This window comes from Melanerpes formicivorus, unplaced genomic scaffold (genome assembly GCF_026170545.1).
Source record: "Melanerpes formicivorus ecotype bairdi unplaced genomic scaffold, bMelFor1.0.p_v2 SCAF_185, whole genome shotgun sequence".
NCBI lineage: Eukaryota > Metazoa > Chordata > Aves > Piciformes > Picidae > Melanerpes > Melanerpes formicivorus.
This window is the reverse complement of record NW_027142537.1, coordinates 187,778-209,474: the sequence shown is the minus strand read 5'-3', so window position 1 is coordinate 209,474 and position 21,697 is coordinate 187,778. Positions and strand designations below refer to the sequence as shown.

Here is a 21,697-nt window from a genome sequence, read left to right as displayed (position 1 = left end):
GAAATACCTACGATCCCTGACCCAACTCCAGCTCCCGTCTGTCCCTTTCAGTCGTTTCCTGCTGGAACTATTTGCCCTGCCTCGTTTCTGGAAGGGCCGCGGGCCCCAGCAACAGGAGAGCTCTATAGGCAGGACCACCCCCTAACCACCCCAGGCCAGCGCGCCCGGAGGCCACCGGGGACAGCGCCACGGTCTCTGCGCCTGCGCCTTCTCGTCTCACACCTCTTGGGTGGTTCCACACTGCCTCGAGAGGGGGGAGAGGGAAACTTAAAAACAGGCAGGCTTATCCTCTGATGTATCAACTTCACATTGCACGCCGCTCCTACTTCTGGTGTTAAGGTATTTTACTGTCACAATGCGCCACGGTGCGTGTAGCTGAAAGACAGGGAGCCAAGTGTTCCTCGGTGTTTTGCCAACCCCCTCCCGCGTAAGTCGGTCCTGCTCGTCACCTTCCCCGCTCCGGAAGGGGCGGGGTGGGGCTGAGGGTCAGTGCGGGCGTCGGGCGCGGTGCTGCTTTTGGGTGAGCAGGGAAGGTGCCGGCAAGTTGGGGCATTTCGCCTCAGCCTCCGGTCTCGCCATGCCACCGCCGCCGCCGGGCCAGACCCAGCTCCCGGACTGGGATGGCCTGAAGCTTCGCGTGCAGACCCTCATCGCCTCCCACCGCGTCATGATCTTCAGTAAGAGCTATTGTCCCTACTGCAATAAGGTGAGGCGGCGGTGGATGGTGTTTCGGCGCGCTCCTCTGGCGGGCCCTCCCGTGGGGCCGGCATCCGCCGGAATGGGGGCTTTGGAAGCCACTTCCCTCGGCTGGCCGGGAGGAGGAGGCGGGCCTGGCGCGGCCCCCGAGCGAGGCGGGAGACATCAGCCCTGAGGGCGCGAGCGCGGCTGGTGGCCCGCCCCGGGCGGGGGAAGGGGGGAAGGGCGAGGGGTGCCGCTGCTTCTGACGGCACTCGGGGTTTAGAGAGCCCAAAAGCAGAGCCGCGGCCATCCCACTGAAGTTAAGCCCTAGATGCCACCCCGTAGAAATCCTCTTGCCAAGCCTGAAACGAGGCAAAGCTCCTAGCTGGTGCCTTTATTACCTCTTTCCCTTTGCCACGTGGGTGAAGAGGTAGGCGAATGTGTGGGAAGTTCTGCACAGGTTGCTTGTTTTTCTGCTCTCCTGTTTCCTGAACGTGAGGCTGCTGGATGCGTCCCTTTCTTAGGGAGTTTGAGCACCGCGTTGGTGTTCAGCTGGGACCAAGCTGCATCTCTGGGGAAGGCTAAATTAAGTTTCTTCAAGTTTCTCTTTTTAAATTTGCTAGAAAAGGCTGACTCAGTGGTGACTGTAAGTTCTAAGTGTTGACCATAATATATATGTTTTGGAAAAACAAAACAAGCACAAAGCAACAACACTATTGATTAATTGTGATGTTTAGAGAAAAATGCCTTTCTAGCCCTCGTTATGCCAATCAGCATCACAGGGTAGCTGTAACTACTGAGTCAGAGTCATTAATGAAAACCAGACTTTATTAGAATTTCACGGTACCAACACACTATAGTCACAGCCTATACAGAATCTCTGTCTTTGTAGGCACTGTGATTCATGGATATTTACAAAGAGCATGTTATGAAGTGTTAGTTAAACATCATAATACCATATTTGATGTGGCTGTGGTGGAAAAACATAATTGGAACTGTGGAGTTCCTCAGTGGAACTGACAACTAGGAAAACACTTGGAAGCTACGCTCCCATGTGTAGATTAGGCTTAGTTCCAGTAATTCTTGTGAGGGAGGAGAACTGTGATCTGTGAGCCTATTATAGAAAACTTAATATACCTATACAACTTGCAGTTTCATTAAGGTTTTAGAAAGAAAGCTTCTGCATGCAAGAGGATAGGCAAAACCAATGCCTTCTCTCCAGGAATGTTTTGGCAGGATGTGTAGAATGTTACACAGCTCAAAGCCTTCTAAAATTGGGTCACCTAGCAACTTACTCCATGAAAGTTTTAGCAAATGAAGGGTTGGAGTCTTGCTCCAGTCCAGCTGACAAGAAGGTTTTCTTCTGTTGGAGAGAACTCCTTCTGTTGAATACCTCAGTCCATTGAGAAATACTTAGTTGTCACTGTGTGTATTACTCTGTGTACTTTTAGTGATTGTGATTGCTCAAGTGATGATGTGCAGGACATTCAGTCTGGTATTTTTGAGCTCATACGATGTCATAGTAACTTTTTAAACCTTACAACCTAATATCCTTCATCTGTTTGTAGTGTTACTGTGGGGCCAGACTAACACAAGCAGCTTAAGGGAAAAACAGACTTGATTGTAGTTCAGTAATTAAATTCCAGGTTAGTGATGTTGCCTGCATCTGTTCAGAGCTTCTCCATTGGGCAGGATTACTAGCTTCAGGGAAACAATCAGATACAAGGAGTAGTATCTTTATTGTCTTGGAGAAGGGAAAAAACAATATTGTGAGTGGGAGGGTCTTGTGGCCCTTTCTAACAGGGAGAGTAGAAAGACTCTATGTGAATCTTGATGAAGGAACAGGTGGTAAAATTGTGGGGGGTGGGAGGAAGAGCTAATGTCTCTAGTAGACAGATTTTGTTGGCTTACTTTCCTGTTTGGAACAAGAGAGAAATGCAACACATTGAACAAAACATGTAGAAGAGGTATATATTGCAGAGAGAGAATTAGGAGAAGAAAGATACATGACACATCAACTGATAAACATCTGCAACAGTATGAGGGTTAACAACCTCCACCACTGAAGACTTAGAAAATAGTGAAAAGAGTGGGAGAACAATGGGTAATGCAGCATTCTTGCTAGCTGATCTAGTCTGTAGAATTAAGGAAGTAGATATAATCTGAAAACTTAGTTACACTCTAGTACTTAGACTGCAATCACATGCTTTTGAGTTCTTAATGATGGACAGACAACTAGTGTGCAGTGTCTGTCTTTTACTGTGGATGGTTGTGAGCAATGTGCCTTTGGTAGGATTAATAGGGAAAAAAGATGATCTTTAGCACTAGTGCACAGAACACTCAAGCTTTATAAGGGCCTAATTTGGGGGGTGGGAAGAATTTTTTTATTTCAATGGGAGGGTAGCCATGCTGAAAGGAAATTTTAAGGTTGCTTTCCTTTAAAAAAGCACTGCAAATAAAGTCTCTAAGAAGATCCTTCGTGGATGATTCTGTTCATGTTGTTAGCACGGCTAGGCAATTGTGCAGTTCTCTTTCTGCAAATTCAAATTCTGCTCAATTGCTTTAGTGAGGCAGTAGTGGAGAGTGGGTGGTGTTAAAATTACTTCCTTGTCATAACTCAACTTGACTCTTCTTTAATTTCTTACCACCTTGAAAAGGTTTAATATTAAGATACAAAAGTGTACAGAAAGCATAGGGTTTTAGCACAGAAAATTGTGGAAAAGATTTTAAGAGCAACATACAATTATTATTTAACTTTACTGCTTGAAGATTGTTTCAAACCTGCTTAGCTATGCTAGTGACAGAAAGCATCTCCAGGAATAGGGTTTTTTAGAATGTTAGAACATCATCTCAGTTTCAGAGAGATTTACTCTTAAATGATACCTGGAAATTTTCTTTTCGTGAAAACTGGAAGAGTTTAGTAGGTGAATGATTGCATTGATCAGATAGAAAGTCAAAGGTGGTAGCAGTGACCTTGAGATGTAGTGTCCTGTCCCAGATACGTGTTGGAGAAAATAAATTTTTAGGATTGGTGTATAAGGAAGGACATTTCCCAGTGTGCAGCTGAAGTTTCCAGCACTGTGTGGCTCAGGAATTTCTTGACCTGAGTTTGTATTAGTTCTATTGAGTTAAAAGTTCTCAGCAGATCTTCCTTTTGTAAGTTGGTCTAGTAGCTCTTTTGATCTCCTTTTAATTTTGGTTTTTACAATGTCAGGTGGCTGTAAATTCTCTGGTTTATGTATTGTATGAAGATTTACTTTCTTTTCATTTCAAACTTGCCTTCTGGTAAATGCAATTGTCACTGTTCGCTCTAATGAGCATTTCTCAGATATCACTTCCTGTTCATCTTATCTAGATATTACTCATGATTCGTGTGTGTTATCTTCCTTCTCCTCCTAATCATTTTCTATTTCAAACAGAAATAATCTGTTGTCTCTTGCCTGTGTTGAAGATTTCATAACTAATCATATACTTGTTACTTTTCTTTCTCTCTGATTCAGTAGAGCAACACAAGCATGATCCACTCATAAGGTCCAATAGCTACTAATTAGGATGCTGGCATTCATCTGATTATTTTTTCCCCCTCTACTTCCTGTTTGCAGTAGAAAAATAAAGGTTGCCTAAATGCATTGTCTTAAATCTGTCCTTTCTTGAGTGGGAGCCCTTTCTTGTTCAGTCCTCCCCATTGCCACCTGCTTTAGCAGGTGGGGCTTTTGTTGGTTTTGTTTTAAAAAGCACTAATGGAAACTTGCCTGTTACTCTGCTGCTTTGCTGCAAACTAAAACAGCAGCCAAGTAGCTGATTTTGTGACTTCCCTTCAAGTTCTTAGTTTGTCACTTCATAGTACCAATGCCTTTAAGCTTTGCTTTCTAGGTCTTCTGTAGCATTCAGCTTGGGCTTTGTAGCAGCAGTTGCAAAGCAGGAAGTCTGAAACAGTAGTTTCACTGCTGTTTCCCTTCTATTCAGTCTGTAGCCATAGTCATTTCACTAGGCAAGTCCAAAGGTAATAGTGAGTTTAGGACAAAAGTTTTTAGAGCCACCTAGATGGTTAGACTGAAGAATAGATTGTGTGAGGAAGGAGCTCAGTTTGTTCAACCTTGAGAAGGCTAAGGAGGGATTTTCATTACCAAGTGGGCAGACAACCATATCTCAGAGTTGCTGAGTGAAAGGATAAGGGCCAATAAATGTGAGCTGGAACCAGTGAAACTCCAATGAAATAAAGCAGAATCTTTTACTGTGAGTATGGGCAAACTCTAGAACAGCCCAGCAAGGTTATGGTTTGTCTATAGTAGATACTCAGATCTAGAGTGGACAGTGCTTGAGCAACTTAATCAGCCTTCACACTTGGCCCTGCTTTGAACAGGATGTTGGATCAAATGACCTCCAAGGGTCCCTTAAAACTTAAATAATTCTACAGTTGTAGAAGTAATGTAATCAGTCACAGATGCAGAGCTTATTTTTGTATATTACAGTTGATACACGATGTAGCAAGAAACTTCCCATGTAGTTGGTGCAGAATACAAAAGCTTTGTATGCATCAAGCTGGCACTTCAGTAGAAAGCACTGGAATACTCAGCCTTTTGCGTAGTAACAGCATGGATCACAGCAACATTAAATACACTTTAGTCATCCTGTGTTAGACATCTTTAAGCTTGTCAGATGTGAATCAACTTACTCTAGTGAAGTGCTGTCAATAAATTTGAGGTTCATCAGCTGGTTGTAAAAGATTTCTTCTGAATTGGCAGCAGCTAGGTGTGCTTCATTGTTCAGACTCTAGGCTGGCAAGAGGTTCCATCACAAGACATTTAGTGCTTCCTGGTAGAGGTGTTTTCACATCCAGATAGTCTGCATTAATGCAGATATATCTTTATGCATTGCTTTAAAATACCTGTTTGCATAGGTAAGTGCAAACTGTGTTTTCAAAGAGTAAATGTTGCTGTATGTAGTGCTACATCCTGTACTGTGAGGTATGGTGGTGTCCATCTGGAAGGACAGGTCAATTTCAGTACTGCCAATTCACAAAATAATGCTGCCATAAAAACACCAATTCTAAAAGGCTACTTCGTGGTACACTTTATCCATTCAGAACTGATGCTAGAACACCCAGAACCCTTGTCAGGGAGGGGAGTGGTAAATATCAACCAAGTTGTCATTTAGGGTTTATTTTATTTTTATTTTTAAGAGTAGACTTGTATATAGAGGTTTTTATTGCTGACTTTTAGATGCATAAAACATGTTTCTAGTGATACTGTATCTGCATTTATTCATGGTCATGCAGAAAAGCAGCAGCCTTCTATTGACCAAGTGTCTTTAGAATGCTTCTCCTGCTTAACGGAGAAGAGTAGCAATTTAAAAGGTTAAAAACTGTAATTGTTACATTCTGGTATTAACTCCCTCAATATTTCATAAGCAAAGTATGACTGATTTAGTAAAACAATGTCAAACAAGTTGGAACCACTCCTGCCTGATTCTGGAGGCTGAGGCAGACCTTGCTAAACAGCAAACCCAAAATCAGAGCTGTAAGAGAATTCAAGAGATCATGTAGTCTTGTCCCTTGCCTCAGGGTAGGAGAAGCTGTAGTTTAAATGTTGTTTTCATGCACTTTGAAGCCTGTCATGACTGAAGATTGTCATCTACTTAGGCAATATGTTCCAGTGTCTTGCTATTGGGAAAAAACTTTTCCTAAAGTCTATTCTCTATCTCTTGATGTAGTTCAAGACCACTAGTTCTTACTCCATCTACCACTGCTTCTCATCTTCCTTGAGGTAGTTAATATTTAAACACGGCTAATTCTTTCTTCATCTTTTCAATGTTAAACCCGACTCATTGACTCCTTACAGTAATTGTTCTCTGCTTGTTCTAAAACTTTTCTGAAGTACAGCAATAAAAAGTGAATGCAGGGCTGGTAGGCATGACCTGTCCTACTGTTGAGACTCTTGGAAAGTATGACCTTGCCTTCAGCTTTTTATAATCTCTCTCCTTTTATTTTATTTACTTGGCAGTGTTTTTTGTTTTTTTTTTGCATATTCTCCTCCTTTTTTCTTTTCTTTCTTCTTTCCATTAGTACTGTCAAGGAATCTGGCTGCTACTTTACCCCTCTTCTTGATATTTTTCTATGTAGTAGTTATTCTGATGGCTTTTGCTATCTGTTAGGGATGGAGAAGTCTGAAACATGGCAAGTTGTATTTAGAAATCTTTTATCAAGGTAATTGAACTTGTGTTGAAAAATTGCTGTGGATGTGGGATGCTTTTGAATAGCCCAGCTTTAAGTGAGGAACATGCAAAACATCGTAGTAGTGCCACACTCTAGCAAAGCCACGTAGAGCTACACCCTTGAAGCATAATAACTGAGACTAAACAGTTACCTGTATACGTCCAACAATCAAGTTTTACTCTGTCAGAACTTGTGACACCTTTGCATTAGCGCTGTGCTTTCCTTCTGTTGTAGGTTAAAGAGCTCTTCCGCTCCCTGCGTGTGGAGTACTATGCTTTGGAACTTGATATCACTGGTAAGTAAAAAAGTCTGTCACGTGCTGCTTAATGTAACTGAAACTCTGTGACTACAGCACTCCTTAAGCTGTTTGAGTTAATCAGAGGATATAAAGCAATTCAAACCAATTGTTACATATGCAGAGATAAAACTGCTTAGGCTTCAATGAAGATTTTAACACAGGATGTGTATTTTTTATGTAACTGAAGGCTTTGAGTCTTTCTGTACAAATCATCAACTGATAGTGAATGTGAGATCTGATTTTTCTCTGAGGAGCTCTGTGTTTGGTGAAAAGACTGTGGTATTTTTCTTCTGCCCCAAGTTCTTTGGTGGTTTTGGTTGAATTGTTAATGTTTGACTTGGTGTATTGGTGACCTTTGTAGAGAAAGTTGCTGAGTCATTGGCAGGAGGGGTAAATTCCAGTACCTTGTTTGGTCTTAGGTTGTTTTCTTGAAAGGCAAATCTGCTTTAGTTTTAAGATTTGTGTAGTGCATTCTGCATACAGGTACATAATACACGTAGCTTTTCATGTTATATGAAGACAAGTGGTTTTTAACATTTTTTAGTAAACTGTTGGTCAGCTGTTGGGTGTGTGTTATTAATTGTTTTTACATACAAAAGGTAGTTTCCAATGCTGCTTTTTAAGTGCCAGTGGTTATTTTGGAGTGTTTGTGTCTATGCAGTATTGGGAAAAACATTCTTATTGATTGATCTATAGTGTCTTATCTTACTTATTTCTAATTTTTAATGAAATCATGATTCTGGAAACTACACCCCAAGATGTACAAAGCACAACCTTTTCTCTTTAATTATTTCTAATTAAGAATGTATTTCCTCTGCAATTGCTCTGGTTATTGATACTAAATAGATATGGGTTTGGAGCAAAAATATTTTAGGCAAATTGATTACTGTAAAGCTTTGTTTCCACATTTACTGCTGAGCAGCTGCTGAGAGATCCAAACTGAGCCTGTGTGTAGGTGCTAATGATTCAGATAAGTCAATCAGGCAATGCTAATCTTAAAATTGCAAAGCTTAAGACTGTGCAGTGGGTAGAAAGTCTGGAGGTAGCTTTAGTTTAAGTAGCAGTGCATGTTCAATTCTTCCCAACCCTGCATTCTTACAACATAGAGCTGCTGGCAAAACTACATGGACTTACTCTGAACATACTCCCAAACCAGACAATTCTCATGAAAGAAAAGCTGTCTGTATGATCTTCTGTGATATCTGGAAAAAATTATTTTAGGGTTGGTTGTTCTTTTGTGTAGTAGCCAGTGATGCTCTCAGGAACAAGCTGATAAGAATAGAGGAGACAGACTAAATTATTAATTATTTCTTCAACTTTACTCCATTCTGTTGAATTAGAGCTTGAAGCACCAATTTATACTTAGTATTTAAGTATGCTCTTGTAAGATGTAGTTTCTGAAGTCTTCCTTTAAGTTCAGGTAGTCTACAAATGTGGTGCTTCTGACAGAATTGTTCTCTTGGCAGGCCCACAGTATATTGTAGTCCACACCTTTAATGTTTTAGGTTGTTTTAAAATCTCTCTTCTAGAAAATTGTTCTATTGTATACCTGTTTCTTTTACTCTTAGATGATGGGCCCAGTATTCAGCAAGTACTAGCAGAACTAACTAATCAGAGGACAGTGCCTAACGTATTTGTGAATGGAACTCACGTAGGTGGCTGTGATGCAACTTACCAGGTAACTTTTCTTTAAAAATTAGCTGGAAGTAGACTATTGAGTGAATTTTGTTTGGTCTTAATTAAATTTTGAGTGACATAAGAGACTAAGTGATCCCTAGATCAGGGGAGGCAATGCAATTAAGTTTCTTTGTTCAGAGATGTGTGTGGTGATTTGACATTTTTATTTTCCCTCCCAGGCTTATCAGAATGGATCACTGCAGAAACTTCTTGGTGATAGCAAAGATATAGAACCCTATGATTATGACCTCATTATTATTGGTGGAGGATCAGGTGGACTTGCATGTTCCAAGGTATGACAATTGCATTAAAGAACAGGTTGTATATGAAACTTCTTCAAAAGTTAGTCTCTCTAATAATCACAGTAGTACAAAACAGTCTATATTTTTATGATTATTACAGTTCAGCTTGTTAATTAATGAATAATTAGTGGTCTAGTAATGTGTGCTCACTAGGAAGATCATGGTCTGTGTGGACCAGTTTCTAGCCAATGACTACTCAGGTCTCAATCCTAATAATAGGTTTCAGGTTCCTGGCTGAGGGTGGAACCAAAAGGTTTTTAAGTATATCCTCCAACACTTCCAGGCAGTAATGTGAAAAATGTGAAGGCTGCTTTTCAAGGACTGTTTAGCATCATCTAAAATTAAGCACTTCCAACTATTTTGTCAGGGAACTGGTTCATCCTTTAGTTCTCTTTCTAGCTGTGTTTTTCAGATGTGGTAGTAGAGATTGTGTACCTCTGTTGTTCACAGTGCCTCAGGACTCAATCTGTGGATTCAGTTTTCTACCTGAGGGGTTTGAACACCAAATTCCCATCTCTCAGCCAGGTGTCCTAACCACCAATTTACAGTTTGGGCACAGAGATGTTATTCTTGACAGCCTTGGCAGCTGCTGCACAACAGAACAGTTAAACATACAGCTCTCACTAGATAAATATAAGGCATGCAGGGGAAGGTGACAATTGAATTCTTCAATTAAGCAGTTGAGCATTTTCAGACTGTTCCATATCTTTCCTCACGTCAGTTATAAATGGGTGATAATTGCCAAACTGTTCAGAGTAGGAGGAGTCAGATATTGGCTTATCTGAGCCAGCACTGCAGAAACTGCAGAAGCTCTAAAACAGTTTTGAGGCACCTAGAGGTTTGATTCAGAGCTGTTAAAAGAACAAGTAATGGGTTGATTCAGATACCTAGTAATTCCTTGGATAGTGTGCTGCTGGTTTATTCAGGTTGGAAAGATGGTAGGAGGATGTTTAGCTTAAACTCCCACTCCCAACTCCCACCCCAACTTCCACTACCCCTCAGCTGTGAGGACAAACAAGATTGTGCAGGCCCTTATCCATTGGAGTCTTGAAAATTGCCAGGGATGTAGATGGTACAACCTTTCAATTTGCAGCCATTGTCTTCTGTCTCTCCACTGCTTGCCAGTGTGAAGAGCCTGGCATAGTCATCTCAATGGCTTCCTTGTAGGTATTGGAAATTTGCTGTTGGATCCCATCTGAATCTGCCTTTTCTCTAGACTGAATATGTCAGGTTTCCTTACCCTTCTCTCAAGCCATGTGCTCCAGTCCCTGAGCATCTCAGTAGTCCTCCCTTGAACTGTCAACAGTTCATTTAAGTCTGTTTTCTTCCTTAAACATAAGTTAGTGCTGCCCTCCTGAGAGAGGGAGAGCTAGCATAAATATTTCTTCGGGTGAGGCAGAACAACAACATAGGCTGGTAAGTCCACCTTGTGTTTTCTTCAGATCATGGCTTCTGAGAGTGTAGAATGATGTGGATGCATCACTAAACATAGGCATTCGGAGTTAGGAAGTAAGTAATAGTTTTTGAGGGATTTCAGGTTTTTGTCTTGTGAAGGAGGTACAAGAGCCATATATGAGATGAGTCTGTTGGTGCTAAGTGCGTTGTGACTGTAAATGAGCAGATAGGGTTTCCTGGTCAGGCAAAAGTGCAGCGATGCTGACCTGTCTCTCCATCTTTTCTAGGAAGCTGCTACCTTGGGGAAGAAAGTAATGGTATTAGATTATGTTGTTCCAACGCCCCTTGGAACCTCATGGGGTGAGCTTCTGTGAACCTCTATTTTACAGTGTTTGAGTGCCAGTGATATGTAATGAGTTGTCTGATATTATGGATTTGTCATCTCAGAGGTTGTGGCTGAATTGTTGTAATTCTGGAACATGGATAACAAAGGAGTTTTCCTGGCATGCCTGCTTTGCAGACAGTCATTTCTGTTTTGTGCATTGTTAACTCCGAGTTCTTTGTCAAATGTTGTTCTAGTTCTGTGTGTTCACATTCTCATGTTTGTGGGGTGGAGTTTGCCCTTTTGTTTTTCCTGTTTAATTAATTGTAGTTCATGGGCAGTTGCTGTAGGCAACCTCCAGAACAGTATGACTGTATGGCTGTGCATGCCTCACCTTTCTGGAATTAAAGACCAATTGCTGTCTGACCTTGTTAATTTTATTGGCAGTTGAGGATGATTAAGGAACTTAACTGGTCAAATTTTATTGAGTTGAGGTATGAATAAGCTTTCATAGCTAAAATTTCAAACATACATATTTCTAATTCTCCATGACAGGTGATACTAAACTCTAGAAACCCTGGGCTTTTTGTCTTGCTTTCTTGCCAGTATGAAATCTGAAGTAGTCTGCTCTAAGTTTCCTGGGTCTATTTGACAGCACACTGTATCCTCCTTGGTTCAGTCAGTCAAGTAACATCTTATACTGAATACAAACCTGTAAGCTTAGTGTGTTCATTGTATTTTAAAATGTCTCTTAAAACAGAAATTTCAGTTAATTTTGTGGCTAGAGCAAACATGAACTAAGCATGATAAAGATCCTGTCTGTGCAGGTAATAACATGACTCTTTTCCATCTTAGGACTTGGTGGCACGTGTGTAAATGTAGGCTGCATTCCTAAGAAGCTAATGCATCAAGCAGCACTTCTGGGTCAGGCTCTCCAAGACTCAAGGAAATATGGGTGGCAGTATGATGAGCAAGGTTAGTAAGAACAGGAGACAGATCAAGACTGTACAAATGGGACTCTGAGACTGTTCTTGTACTTTGGATTTTGTAAACCAGAGGCAGAGTTCAGTAGTTCTCATAGGTGGATCAGAAGGCATTTTCCTCCTCGAGTCATAAAACCATTAGGACTGAAAGCCAATTGTTTCTTGTTCCCTGTATTATCTGATTTAAATGATAAACCTTCTAGAATGTTCTTATTTCAGATAGTAGCAAGTCAGGTAAATATTAGCATAGTAGAACTTTAACATGTATCATCCTTACTGATGATAGTGATGTTTCCTTAGCAGCACATATAATGAATAAACCTTGATTGGTTTGTTGAAGGGTTCATTGCATGTTAGTTTCTATTAAACATGGCATTAATGTTTTGTTTCAGTTAAACACAACTGGGAGGTCATGGTAGAAGCAGTTCAAAACTACATTGGCTCTTTGAACTGGGGTTACCGAGTGTCCTTAAGAGAGAAGTCTGTGACGTACATCAATTCCTACGGAGAATTTGTGGAACCACACAAAATTAAGGTCTGTGCTGTATGTAAAATACTTCTTTGGGAGTGAGAACTTGTGTTTTAAAACAGCCTTGTCAAAGGCTGATAGGTTGGACTCGATGATCCTCGAGGTCCTTTCCAACCTAAGTTATACTGTGATACTGGTAATCCCATGAGGAAAAGGGTTCATCTTGACACTGCCAGCTGAAGTCAGCTGAAGTTCGTCATTTGTGAAACAAGTTACTGGTTTAAATTTTTAGTGTATTGTATTACATGCCACAGTATTTGCAAACCTAGTAAGTGTAAGGTAAGATTAATATGGATGTCTGTAAACTCATGTTTTGCATGTATAGAGACAGTCTCAGTTGCTAACTTCATGACTGAGGTCAGCAGACAGAGTGATGGAAAGGAAAGAAAAACTTCAGCTGTATGATTTTGCTACTTTGAAAATTTTCATGCTAAAGCATGAAAACTGTTGAAATTGAATTCAGATGAAGCATTTGCATGACAGCACTGCTAGAGCCTTATGCTGTATCAGCATAAGAATTAAACTGTCAGTGTTGCAAGACAAAACATGTGCTGGCAATCTTACTGTAAGTGATCATATTGTAGCATGCATATTGAAGATGGCTGCCTGGTTCAGTGGGTGTAATTGTCTGTTTCCAGTATGAGGTTGTGAACTGCATGTTTCAAACCCAGGCCAGCACTGAAAATATAGTATTATGCTCAACTTAACTCATCCACCAACTGTTCTAAGTGTCCTATATGTAGGTCATTTACATAAGTGTCCTTATTCAGTAAATGAAGGAGGACAGAAAGACTTTCAGCAGGAGGTTGGATTAGATGATCTCCTGAGTTCCCTTCCAATGAATTACGTGATGACTTGATGGGAAGGAAGCTTCCCTTCAGCTGTTGCTAACTAAAGAGAGAAATTGAAAGGTAGATTTTGAGAGATGCAACATGAAATTCCTCGAAATCAGGGGGCTCTAGAGGTCAAATTAGCTTGAATTCATTTAAGGTTGGGTGTTAAGCCTCCTGAAATCATGTCGCTAGATACTTTTGTATTTCTACATTAGCCTAAGAACTAATTGATGTCACTGTCACTGTGTTGGACTTTCATTAAGAAGAGGACAGAGGGGCTGTTGTTGGGGCTTTTTATAACTTCAATGTAAAGTTACTATGAACAATTCAATCTAAGTGAGTACCTGAAATGGGTGGGATGCAGAGAGTGAATGATTTTAAGTGCTCTGAGAAAAGCCTATTGGTCTTCAGTGACCTGCCTGACTTCTCTGCTAAATGCACTGGTTCTTGCTTGAAACTGCCTATTCTTGAATATATCCACAATATTTAAGGGAAGATTTACATAATTTTTAATTATTATTTTTGTTTCCTTTTCTCTTAAAATCTGTTCCTATGAAAAAGGCTTTCTTAATTGTTTCTATGTAAACAGGCAACTAATAGAAAAGGACAAGTAACCTATCACACAGCAGAGACTTTTGTGCTGGCAACTGGAGAAAGGCCTAGATATCTGGGTATCCCTGGAGATAAAGAATACTGTATTACAAGGTGAGATGAAAAGGGATATAGATTGGATTTTGCTTTCCCTCATGTTTGCAAAGACAAAGAAGCTTGTGTGGAGAGCACCTTGTAACTTACATCTATTTTCTTTCTAGTGATGACCTCTTCTCCCTGCCTTACTGCCCTGGCAAAACTCTAGTTGTGGGTGCTTCTTACGTGGCTCTAGAGTGTGCAGGATTTCTTGCTGGTCTAGGGCTGGATGTCACAGTGATGGTGCGTTCTATCCTCCTGCGGGGCTTTGACCAAGAAATGGCAGAAAGAGTAGGGGCTCACATGGAAACGCATGGCGTGAAGTTCATCAGGAAGTTTGTACCTGTTCAGGCAAGTGTTCTCTTCAGGTTTATTCTCTCCATGCAAAATTACTTTAAAGAACGGATATAGAATGCCTGTACGGTCTGGAAGGCTTTAATTCTGCACAGGAAGAAATGTTTTATGAGATTAAGCTTTCCCTTCTTACTGCTGGTTTGAAGTAGCAATAGAGAAGTGAGCTCTTGCTGTTCAGGGTCATTCTAAGCTTACAAATATTTATACAGGTTGAACAGTTGGAGCAAGGCATGCCTGGAAGACTGAAGGTGACAGCAAAGTCTACTGAGGGATCAGAATTCTTTGAAGAAGAATATAACACTGTAAGCATTTTGGATTTGGATTAACTGAATATAGCAGCACGTGAAAATATATTGAAATACTTTTTAAATTGTTTAGGGGGAAAAAAAGGGGAATCTTGGAAAGTTGTTCACAGAAACATTTAATATTCATCTTCAACTGCCTTATGCCAGAAGAATTGGTGAAACTTTACATGCCTGGAATTCAGTTCATAAGACCAGTGTTGCTTCTGGGTTTGTTCTGATATGACTGGTTTTGCTGTTTGTTGAATTTCTGAAACAAGTTGGACATAGAGGAGTCTGAACTGTTGGTGGCTCTTTCCAAAAAATTGTGGAGAAGTCCCTTCAGTCATACTTCCCAGTTTCTTCAGCAAACTACTAAAAGAAGTGTCATGCAAATTATGCTTTTCTTGTATCAAGTAATTTAATCTTGGTTTGTTTGGGTTTTGTAGGTTTTGATAGCTGTTGGTCGTGATGCATGTACCAGAAATATTGGTTTAGAGACAATTGGTGTGAAAATCAATGAGAAGTAAGTATTGCTCAACTCCCTTAAACCATCTTTTTTATTTACCTCTTTACAACAGCTAACTGATGATATTTTGGAGGTAAAAAAATAATCCTTGGTCTTATACCTGGTAATTATGTGAACCTTCAAAACCTTTTGCCTCCAGGCTTTGAGTACAGTTATTCATTAACTCCCATTTCTTTTCTGTTCTGAGTTAATACCTACTTTTTGGCCACTCTACTTAAGGAATAAATTTAATGTATTTGCTTAATATACTTATAAACTGCAGTTCAATATTCTGTTTTATTCAGCTCATGCAGAAAGTTAATCTGGGGATTTAAAGAGGCAGCAAGCTGCTCAATTCTTACAGATTTAACTTTTTTGTTGTTTCTCCCTGGCTTCAATGTAAAAAGGTGCAAAAGAGGAGGCAGGATTATGTTGTTCAGGAGAAAGAAAAATTAAGATCATGTTGCACCACGTAACATCTTACTAAGCCAATTTACTTAAGCTTGTGAGTTGATATTGCAGCTCTTTCCTCATAAGGGAAAATGTACATTGCAAGCTGTGTAATAATCAAGTTAAAGATCATAAGTCCAAAGATGTCAAAGTAATTTCATTGTCATTGAGCATGCACTGTGGCTGAGGTTAAAACTGGCCCACTGAACACAGGCTTCAGAGTAATTGATGTCAGTCAGAGGTAATTCATGCTTTGAAGAGTTTGCAGTTGAAGTAAAAGAGGCCTGAGCATTATTTAATACAATGTGTTGAGTGATTAGAAGAACATCTTTGCAGGAGGTGCCCTTCTTCCCTGTTTTTGCTGAGCAATAAGGAAGCTTGTGACTTGAACTCTAATTGGATACTCATTGGAATGGGCTGTCCCAGGAGGTGGTGGAGTTGCCATCACTGGAGGTGTTTAGGAGGAGACTTGATGGGGTGCTTGGTGCCATGGTTTAGTTGATTAGATAGTGTTGGATGATGGGCTGGACATCTTGAAGGTCTCTTCCAACCTGGTTAATTGTATTCTATTCTAATAACTCTATTCACTTTTCTGTTTGTTTCAAAGGAATGGAAAAGTACCTGTAAATGATGAAGAACAAACCAATGTGCCTTACGTTTATGCTATTGGAGATATATTGGAAGGAAAGCTTGAACTTACGCCAGTTGCCATTCAAGCAGGGAAACTGCTAGCCCAGAGGCTTTATGGTGGTAGTTCCAAAAAGGTAAAGCTGTAAGAATACAACTTTAACTTTTTTTCTGTGCTTTTTGCCTCAAAATTGTGGTAGCATGAGTTATTTGCCCACTTGACTGTGGGCACTGCAGATGCTTTGTGAAAAGACCCAAAATGTGCACTTTTCCTGTTATGTGCTGTGTCAAACTTGCATAGTCTAAATACAAATTTTTGGTTCTTTATTTTTAGTGTGACTATATCAATGTACCAACGACAGTGTTTACTCCTTTAGAGTATGGCTGCTGCGGGCTAGCTGAGGAAAGAGCGATAGAAGAATATGGAAAGCAAAACCTGGAGGTGAGAGCACACAAGGCTTGTCTAGCTGGTAGCTTGAGAATGGTTTTCTTGGGCCTTGCTGCTTTGCACTCAGGGCATAGTGTTAAAAGAAGATTGTAGGGTTAGCTAGTCAGGTCTTTGATCCTGGAGGTCTTGCCATCTGGCTAACAAGGTGTGGAACTCCCAGAAAGGGACTTGATAACGTTACACCTGTGTATTGCTGTTTGCATGCTGTCAAAAAGCATTTGGCTTCAGGATGCCAAATGCAGGTTGCAGAGCTGTAGGTGGTGTTTTTTTGTTGTCATGCATTAAAGAATTACTGCTGAAGTATACTGCACTCCTGGGATGAGCTGTCTATTTTCTGCCTGCTCACTGTACTTGAAATGGGAATTAATTTCTTCCTGACCTTTTCTTACAGCTATAATAGTATCAGGCATCACTTCTGTGTCTTGTGCTAATTTCTAGCTTCACACTTCTCTGAAGTTTCATTAAACACCAGGCATGTGAACAGCTCTTACTCCTTACGTCTTTCAAATAGTTGGCATTTTTTAGCTGCTTCTGTGAACTGTTCTGCTGAATGGGTTCACACTTACTGTAGCTAGATAGCAATTTTGTGCTACTAAAGCACTTCTCTTTCTGAAAGTAAGATGCTAAAATGCTGTGCCTTACAGCTGTTGCTGTTTTAAGCAAGTATGTAAGTCAGAGGTGCATGGTTTGATTCAAAGCTTCCTCTAATGACTTTTGGAGGGTGGACTGCTTGGGATGGGGAGGGAGAAAAATCACTCTTTTTTTCTTTGTCATCTTGCCAGGTTTATCACAGTTTGTTCTGGCCACTTGAATGGACAGTACCAGGCAGAGATAACAATACTTGTTATGCAAAGATTATCTGCAATAAACAGGACAATGTAAGTAGCAAGTTGGAATGGATATGCTGAGTGTAGTCTTAAATTTCTTTCTAGATCAGCCAAAAAAAACTGGTGTCTTCTATTTGGCCTGCTTGAGGCCAACTCTGCCTATTCTGTTAGTGTAAATATTTGGTTTAGGAGGTCTAATCAAGCTGGAGGGAGCAGACTTTTGTTTGGTTAGATTTGGTTTTTTTGGTAACAGGTGTTCGAGCAAGTGGTAGCTTTATGCATTATGAAACTTCATCTTGAGTTCCTATTAAGGAGCATATCTGTGAAGGAACTCACGAGGGTTTTTCTTCCCAGATGGGTTATGAGTAACTGTGCTATCTGGTGTCTTCCTTTGTTTCTGGACCTTGAGGATTTGCCTTTTGCGAAGTGCACATTTTTGTAGGCTTAGAAACTTGGGAAACCTGCGTTTGGTTCTCGAAAATTGATATTAAATGGGAATTTCTAGTGATGGCTCTGTTCTTGTTACAAAAATGTGCCTATGCTGTCCAGTATGTTTCCTCAAAACTGTCTGAAAGAACAGGCAGTGGAAGATACTTTATTTTTTGTATGGAGAGAAGGAGTAATGAAGCTGAGACAGTGTGGCTTTCAAGATAAGAAGTAAGCTTACTCTCCTCTGTATTACCCCACCTAACTCTTTACCAAAGACTGCAGAAAGGCTCAAAGTTGTGCTTTAATTGGAGCTGTTTTGAAAGTAAACCAAATTAACACAGTGGAAGAGGTGAGGAGAAAGTTCTTCACTGAGAGAGTCATTAGCCATTAGAATGGGCTGCCCAGGAAGGTGGTGGAGTCACCATCTCTGGAGGTTTCAAGAGGGGATTGGACATGGCACTTGGTGCCATGGTTTAATCATGAGGTCTTGGGTTACAAGTTGGACTTGATGATCTTTGAGGTCTCTTCCAACCTTGGTGATTCTGTGAAGGAGTGACTTGATTTAGCTGTGAGAGGTTCCTAGGATTCTGGAGAAAGATGTAAGGGAAACAGGATACAAATTGCTTGTAAAACAAGCAATGTAAAAGCACCATCTTGCAGATCATGGCCACACCTGGGCTAGGACATCTTTGAATGCATGAGAACATCCTGGGAAAATGTTTTAAAACATCTCTTTTGATAAACTAATTGTTGAAACAAATGGAAATAACACCCAACTTGTTTTTGATAGCCTAGTGCCATCACTTCTGATCTCACTACAGAGACAGTGTGCTCAAAAGTCAAGACTAATGTTTTCATTTTCCCTATTAACTGTTTGGAGAGGAAGGGAACAGCCAGTGAAGCTCTTCAGGATCAGATATTTAACAAACAATATACACAGGTTCTCTATCTGAACTAATTTCCATGTAGAAAGTAATTTTAAATCTGAATGTACTAAACATGCTGTACATCTATCAAATCAAAATCAGCTGACAAACTACAATCTCTTTAGTTGAAGGCAATATCTTTTATGTACTCCTGTGGAATACATTTAAAATTCATTCATTCAAAGGCTTGTTTCATTGTGCTAGAACAGACTGAAAAGGACTGGTGAAGTACTCTGCAGAGTAGTTTTGGGGTTTTTAGGAGATTTTGCTATCAACTTGCTTGCATAACAGTTTTAGTGTAATGGGAGTTACCTGTTAAAACTTCTGTTAAAAACTTTACCTGTGCTGACTTCTGTTTTCTTCTCACCTGTCTTTGAAGAATCGTGTGATAGGACTTCATGTTCTTGGACCAAATGCCGGTGAAGTTACCCAAGGCTTTGCTGCTGCAATAAAATGTGGTCTCACCAAAGAATTACTTGATGAAACCATTGGTATCCATCCAACCTGTGCAGAGGTAAGGGAGAGGGGGAGGGCACAGCTTCATTTAAAACCTGTTCACTTAGATGCATGGAAAGAATACTCCGTTGTATTTTGAGAGATTTATTTAGTGTTTGCTGAGCTTCCAACCCTGGGATATTGACCTGTGATAGAAAATGTTCATTTGGCATTGCAACTTGTTTTCCACTGTAACAGTTCACAGAAATCTACTGCTCACTTTTCAAGAGGAGACAGATAGGGGCATGTAGGTGGTATTACAGAGCCACAGTAAACAAGCCATTCTTTTGGTGTCTTACAGGTGTTCACCACCATGGATATTACAAAATCTTCAGGACAAGACATCACTCAAAGAGGCTGCTGAGGTTAAATCTGCTGTTTTACATGTTTTCATGTTGTACACCCTGGGTGCTGTGGAAGCCCTAAGTACAGCCAGCTGCTCTGCAGCAAAATACTTGCATCAGTACCGCTGTATGTGCTGCAGCTGGAGTGGTGCCTTTGTGTGGCTTCCTCAGTGAACAGTGTTGCAAGTGGAAACAGTAATAACAGCAGGGAAACCTTGAACTGTAAATCCTGACTTTGCTTGGAATCAGCACTTTCTGTGCTTTTTTGACGTTGTAGCTCAGAACCTTATTGTGAGGTGAGCTGCAACTGATGGCTGCCATGCAAAGTTGGGAGATCTCTTCGTCTGGTCAGATGACTAAACTCCTGAAGGAAATTCTTAAAGTTGCACAAGTTAAAGCTAATGCTTCTAAGCTCCAGTGTCTTGTACAAATGCCTGAGAGAGAAGACAAATAAATGATTGAAAGATTCTTTCCAGCAGTTTTCAGTTGATTGCTTTATCTCTTTTGATGCATTTTGTTTTACTTAATTGTGTACTCAGTTGAGTCAAGATGGCACAAAGAGTGTTGACTAGGGCAGTTCAAGCACTAGTCTCCCACCTCAACCAGACTAAAACTTCAAAGTAATCTAAGACATTGCTGCTGTTAACATTCATAGTTGTCTGACTTCAGGTGACATCATGTCTTCAAGGAAGAAGTTTCAGCTGTAGACACCTTGTTGGTCAAGGTTGAAGAGCAGAAGAACAAAGCCTTGTCAGTTTGCTCTTGCTGTTTGTGACTATTTAGTGCTAATACTCTCAAATCTGGTTTCAGCTCTGTAACGTAAAGCATCAGAGAACCCAGAACTGTAAATCTGGAGTACTGAAGACTTGGAGGAGCAGGATCTGAGAGTATCTGTGCCACTAATACAGTAGATGCCTGCCCATGATGATCATAAGCATTGTATAGAATTCCTCTTTGAAGCATGTGTTGGAGCTGAGAACAATGACTTGATGTGCTGTCATGCTTTATCTGGCATTGTGTACAGTCAGTACTCTGTGGAAGCTTTCTTCCACCCCAGGCATTCTGCTCTGGGGGAATTGTGCTTGAATTTGGCTCTTAGTTTTGTCCAAAGAGATGTTTTTGAAAGACTGTTCTGAACATTGTATAATAGTAAACAGTTTTTAACTATTTAATCTATGATGTACCATGGAATTTGAAGTTCAATAAACACTGCGTACAACACTTTGTGGTGTCTGACCTCATGGTTTGTGTTACCACATGCTTCAGGTTTGGTTGTGCTTCAGTTGCATTATCACATGCAATGCTAAAACCTCTGCAGACCTCTGCATGCTGTAATCTTTCAAATGGAGAAACAAGTTTTGTTGCCACATCTAGGGGCTTGCTCAAGAAATCAGAGTTAATTCTGCTTCACTCTGCACCACTTCTGTATACTCAGAAGATCCTCAGTGAGTGTGGTGTAGTATTTATAACTGCAGTGTAGCTAAAGATGCTCAGGAGAATCTAACTAGTTAACAACTCTTACTGAATTTCAAATATAGTAACTGGGAAGCTTTAAGGTGGTGTTGTGAACGTCTAGTAGTACTGCAGAATATTTTTACATGGCAAGGGGGACACTTGCTGAGCTTCTGGTGTTGCTTTGCTGCAGAGCTCTGGGGAGTTACTTGTTCTTGTCTTTCATAGAAACAGTTCATTGAGTTTCCTGCTTGCTATCACATCTGCAGCAGTGACCTTGAGTGACACTGCCAAAATGCTGCATGCCTGCAAGTTTGCATTTTGCAAGTCAGATGTTACAGTTAGAAGTAGGCAGGCATAATAGTAGTGTAGAAGTGATCTTAACCTAAGTTGAAGTGGAAGAACCAGTGACTCACCTGAGCTGATTTGAAAACTGAAGGGGGATTTGGATAGACAGCTAGTAGCAAGTGGTGTCTTACAGACTTTGCATAGTCTGAAAGCTGAAATGAAACTTTGTAAACAACGCATTCAGCAGAAACTGACTGGTAATGGCACAGTCTCCCTTTGTAGCCATGTTCTAAGGGAAGGCCAGGAGGAAACAAGCCAAGGAGCAAGTCCTGAATTTCCTATTAGCAAGC

The 21,697-nt window shown here is 40.5% G+C and overlaps 1 protein-coding gene across 2 annotated transcripts; it reads left to right on the top strand.

Moving 5' to 3' along the window:
* Window positions 1-472: 472 nt before the first annotated feature.
* On the top strand, window positions 473-20,829 carry TXNRD3 (thioredoxin reductase 3). 2 transcript variants are annotated; one of them, XM_068169482.1, is made up of 16 exons: window positions 473-706; window positions 7,127-7,187; window positions 8,759-8,868; window positions 9,047-9,160; window positions 10,852-10,924; window positions 11,742-11,861; window positions 12,262-12,404; window positions 13,821-13,936; window positions 14,044-14,269; window positions 14,482-14,574; window positions 15,003-15,079; window positions 16,119-16,275; window positions 16,473-16,580; window positions 17,369-17,464; window positions 19,148-19,282; window positions 20,418-20,829. In XM_068169482.1, the coding sequence occupies exons 1-16, from the start codon at window positions 578-580 to the stop codon at window positions 20,490-20,492; spliced, it is 1,833 nt and encodes a 610-aa protein (XP_068025583.1). In that variant the 5' UTR covers window positions 473-577; the 3' UTR covers window positions 20,493-20,829. The 2 variants fall into 2 exon arrangements, with proteins under 2 accessions (XP_068025583.1, XP_068025584.1); XM_068169483.1 differs by having other exon boundaries at window positions 19,565-20,829.
* Window positions 20,830-21,697: the final 868 nt, after the last annotated feature.

Bases quoted from the DNA above. Each gene is read 5' to 3' on its own strand.
- TXNRD3 (XM_068169482.1), top strand. From the start codon at position 578: ATGCCACCGCCGCCGCCGGGCCAGACCCAGCTCCCGGACTGGGATGGC. The intron at 10,925-11,741 runs GTGAGCTTCTGT...TTTCCATCTTAG, and splicing joins GCCCCTTGGAACCTCATGGG to GACTTGGTGGCACGTGTGTA. The intron at 13,937-14,043 runs GTGAGATGAAAA...TTTTCTTTCTAG, and splicing joins AAAGAATACTGTATTACAAG to TGATGACCTCTTCTCCCTGC.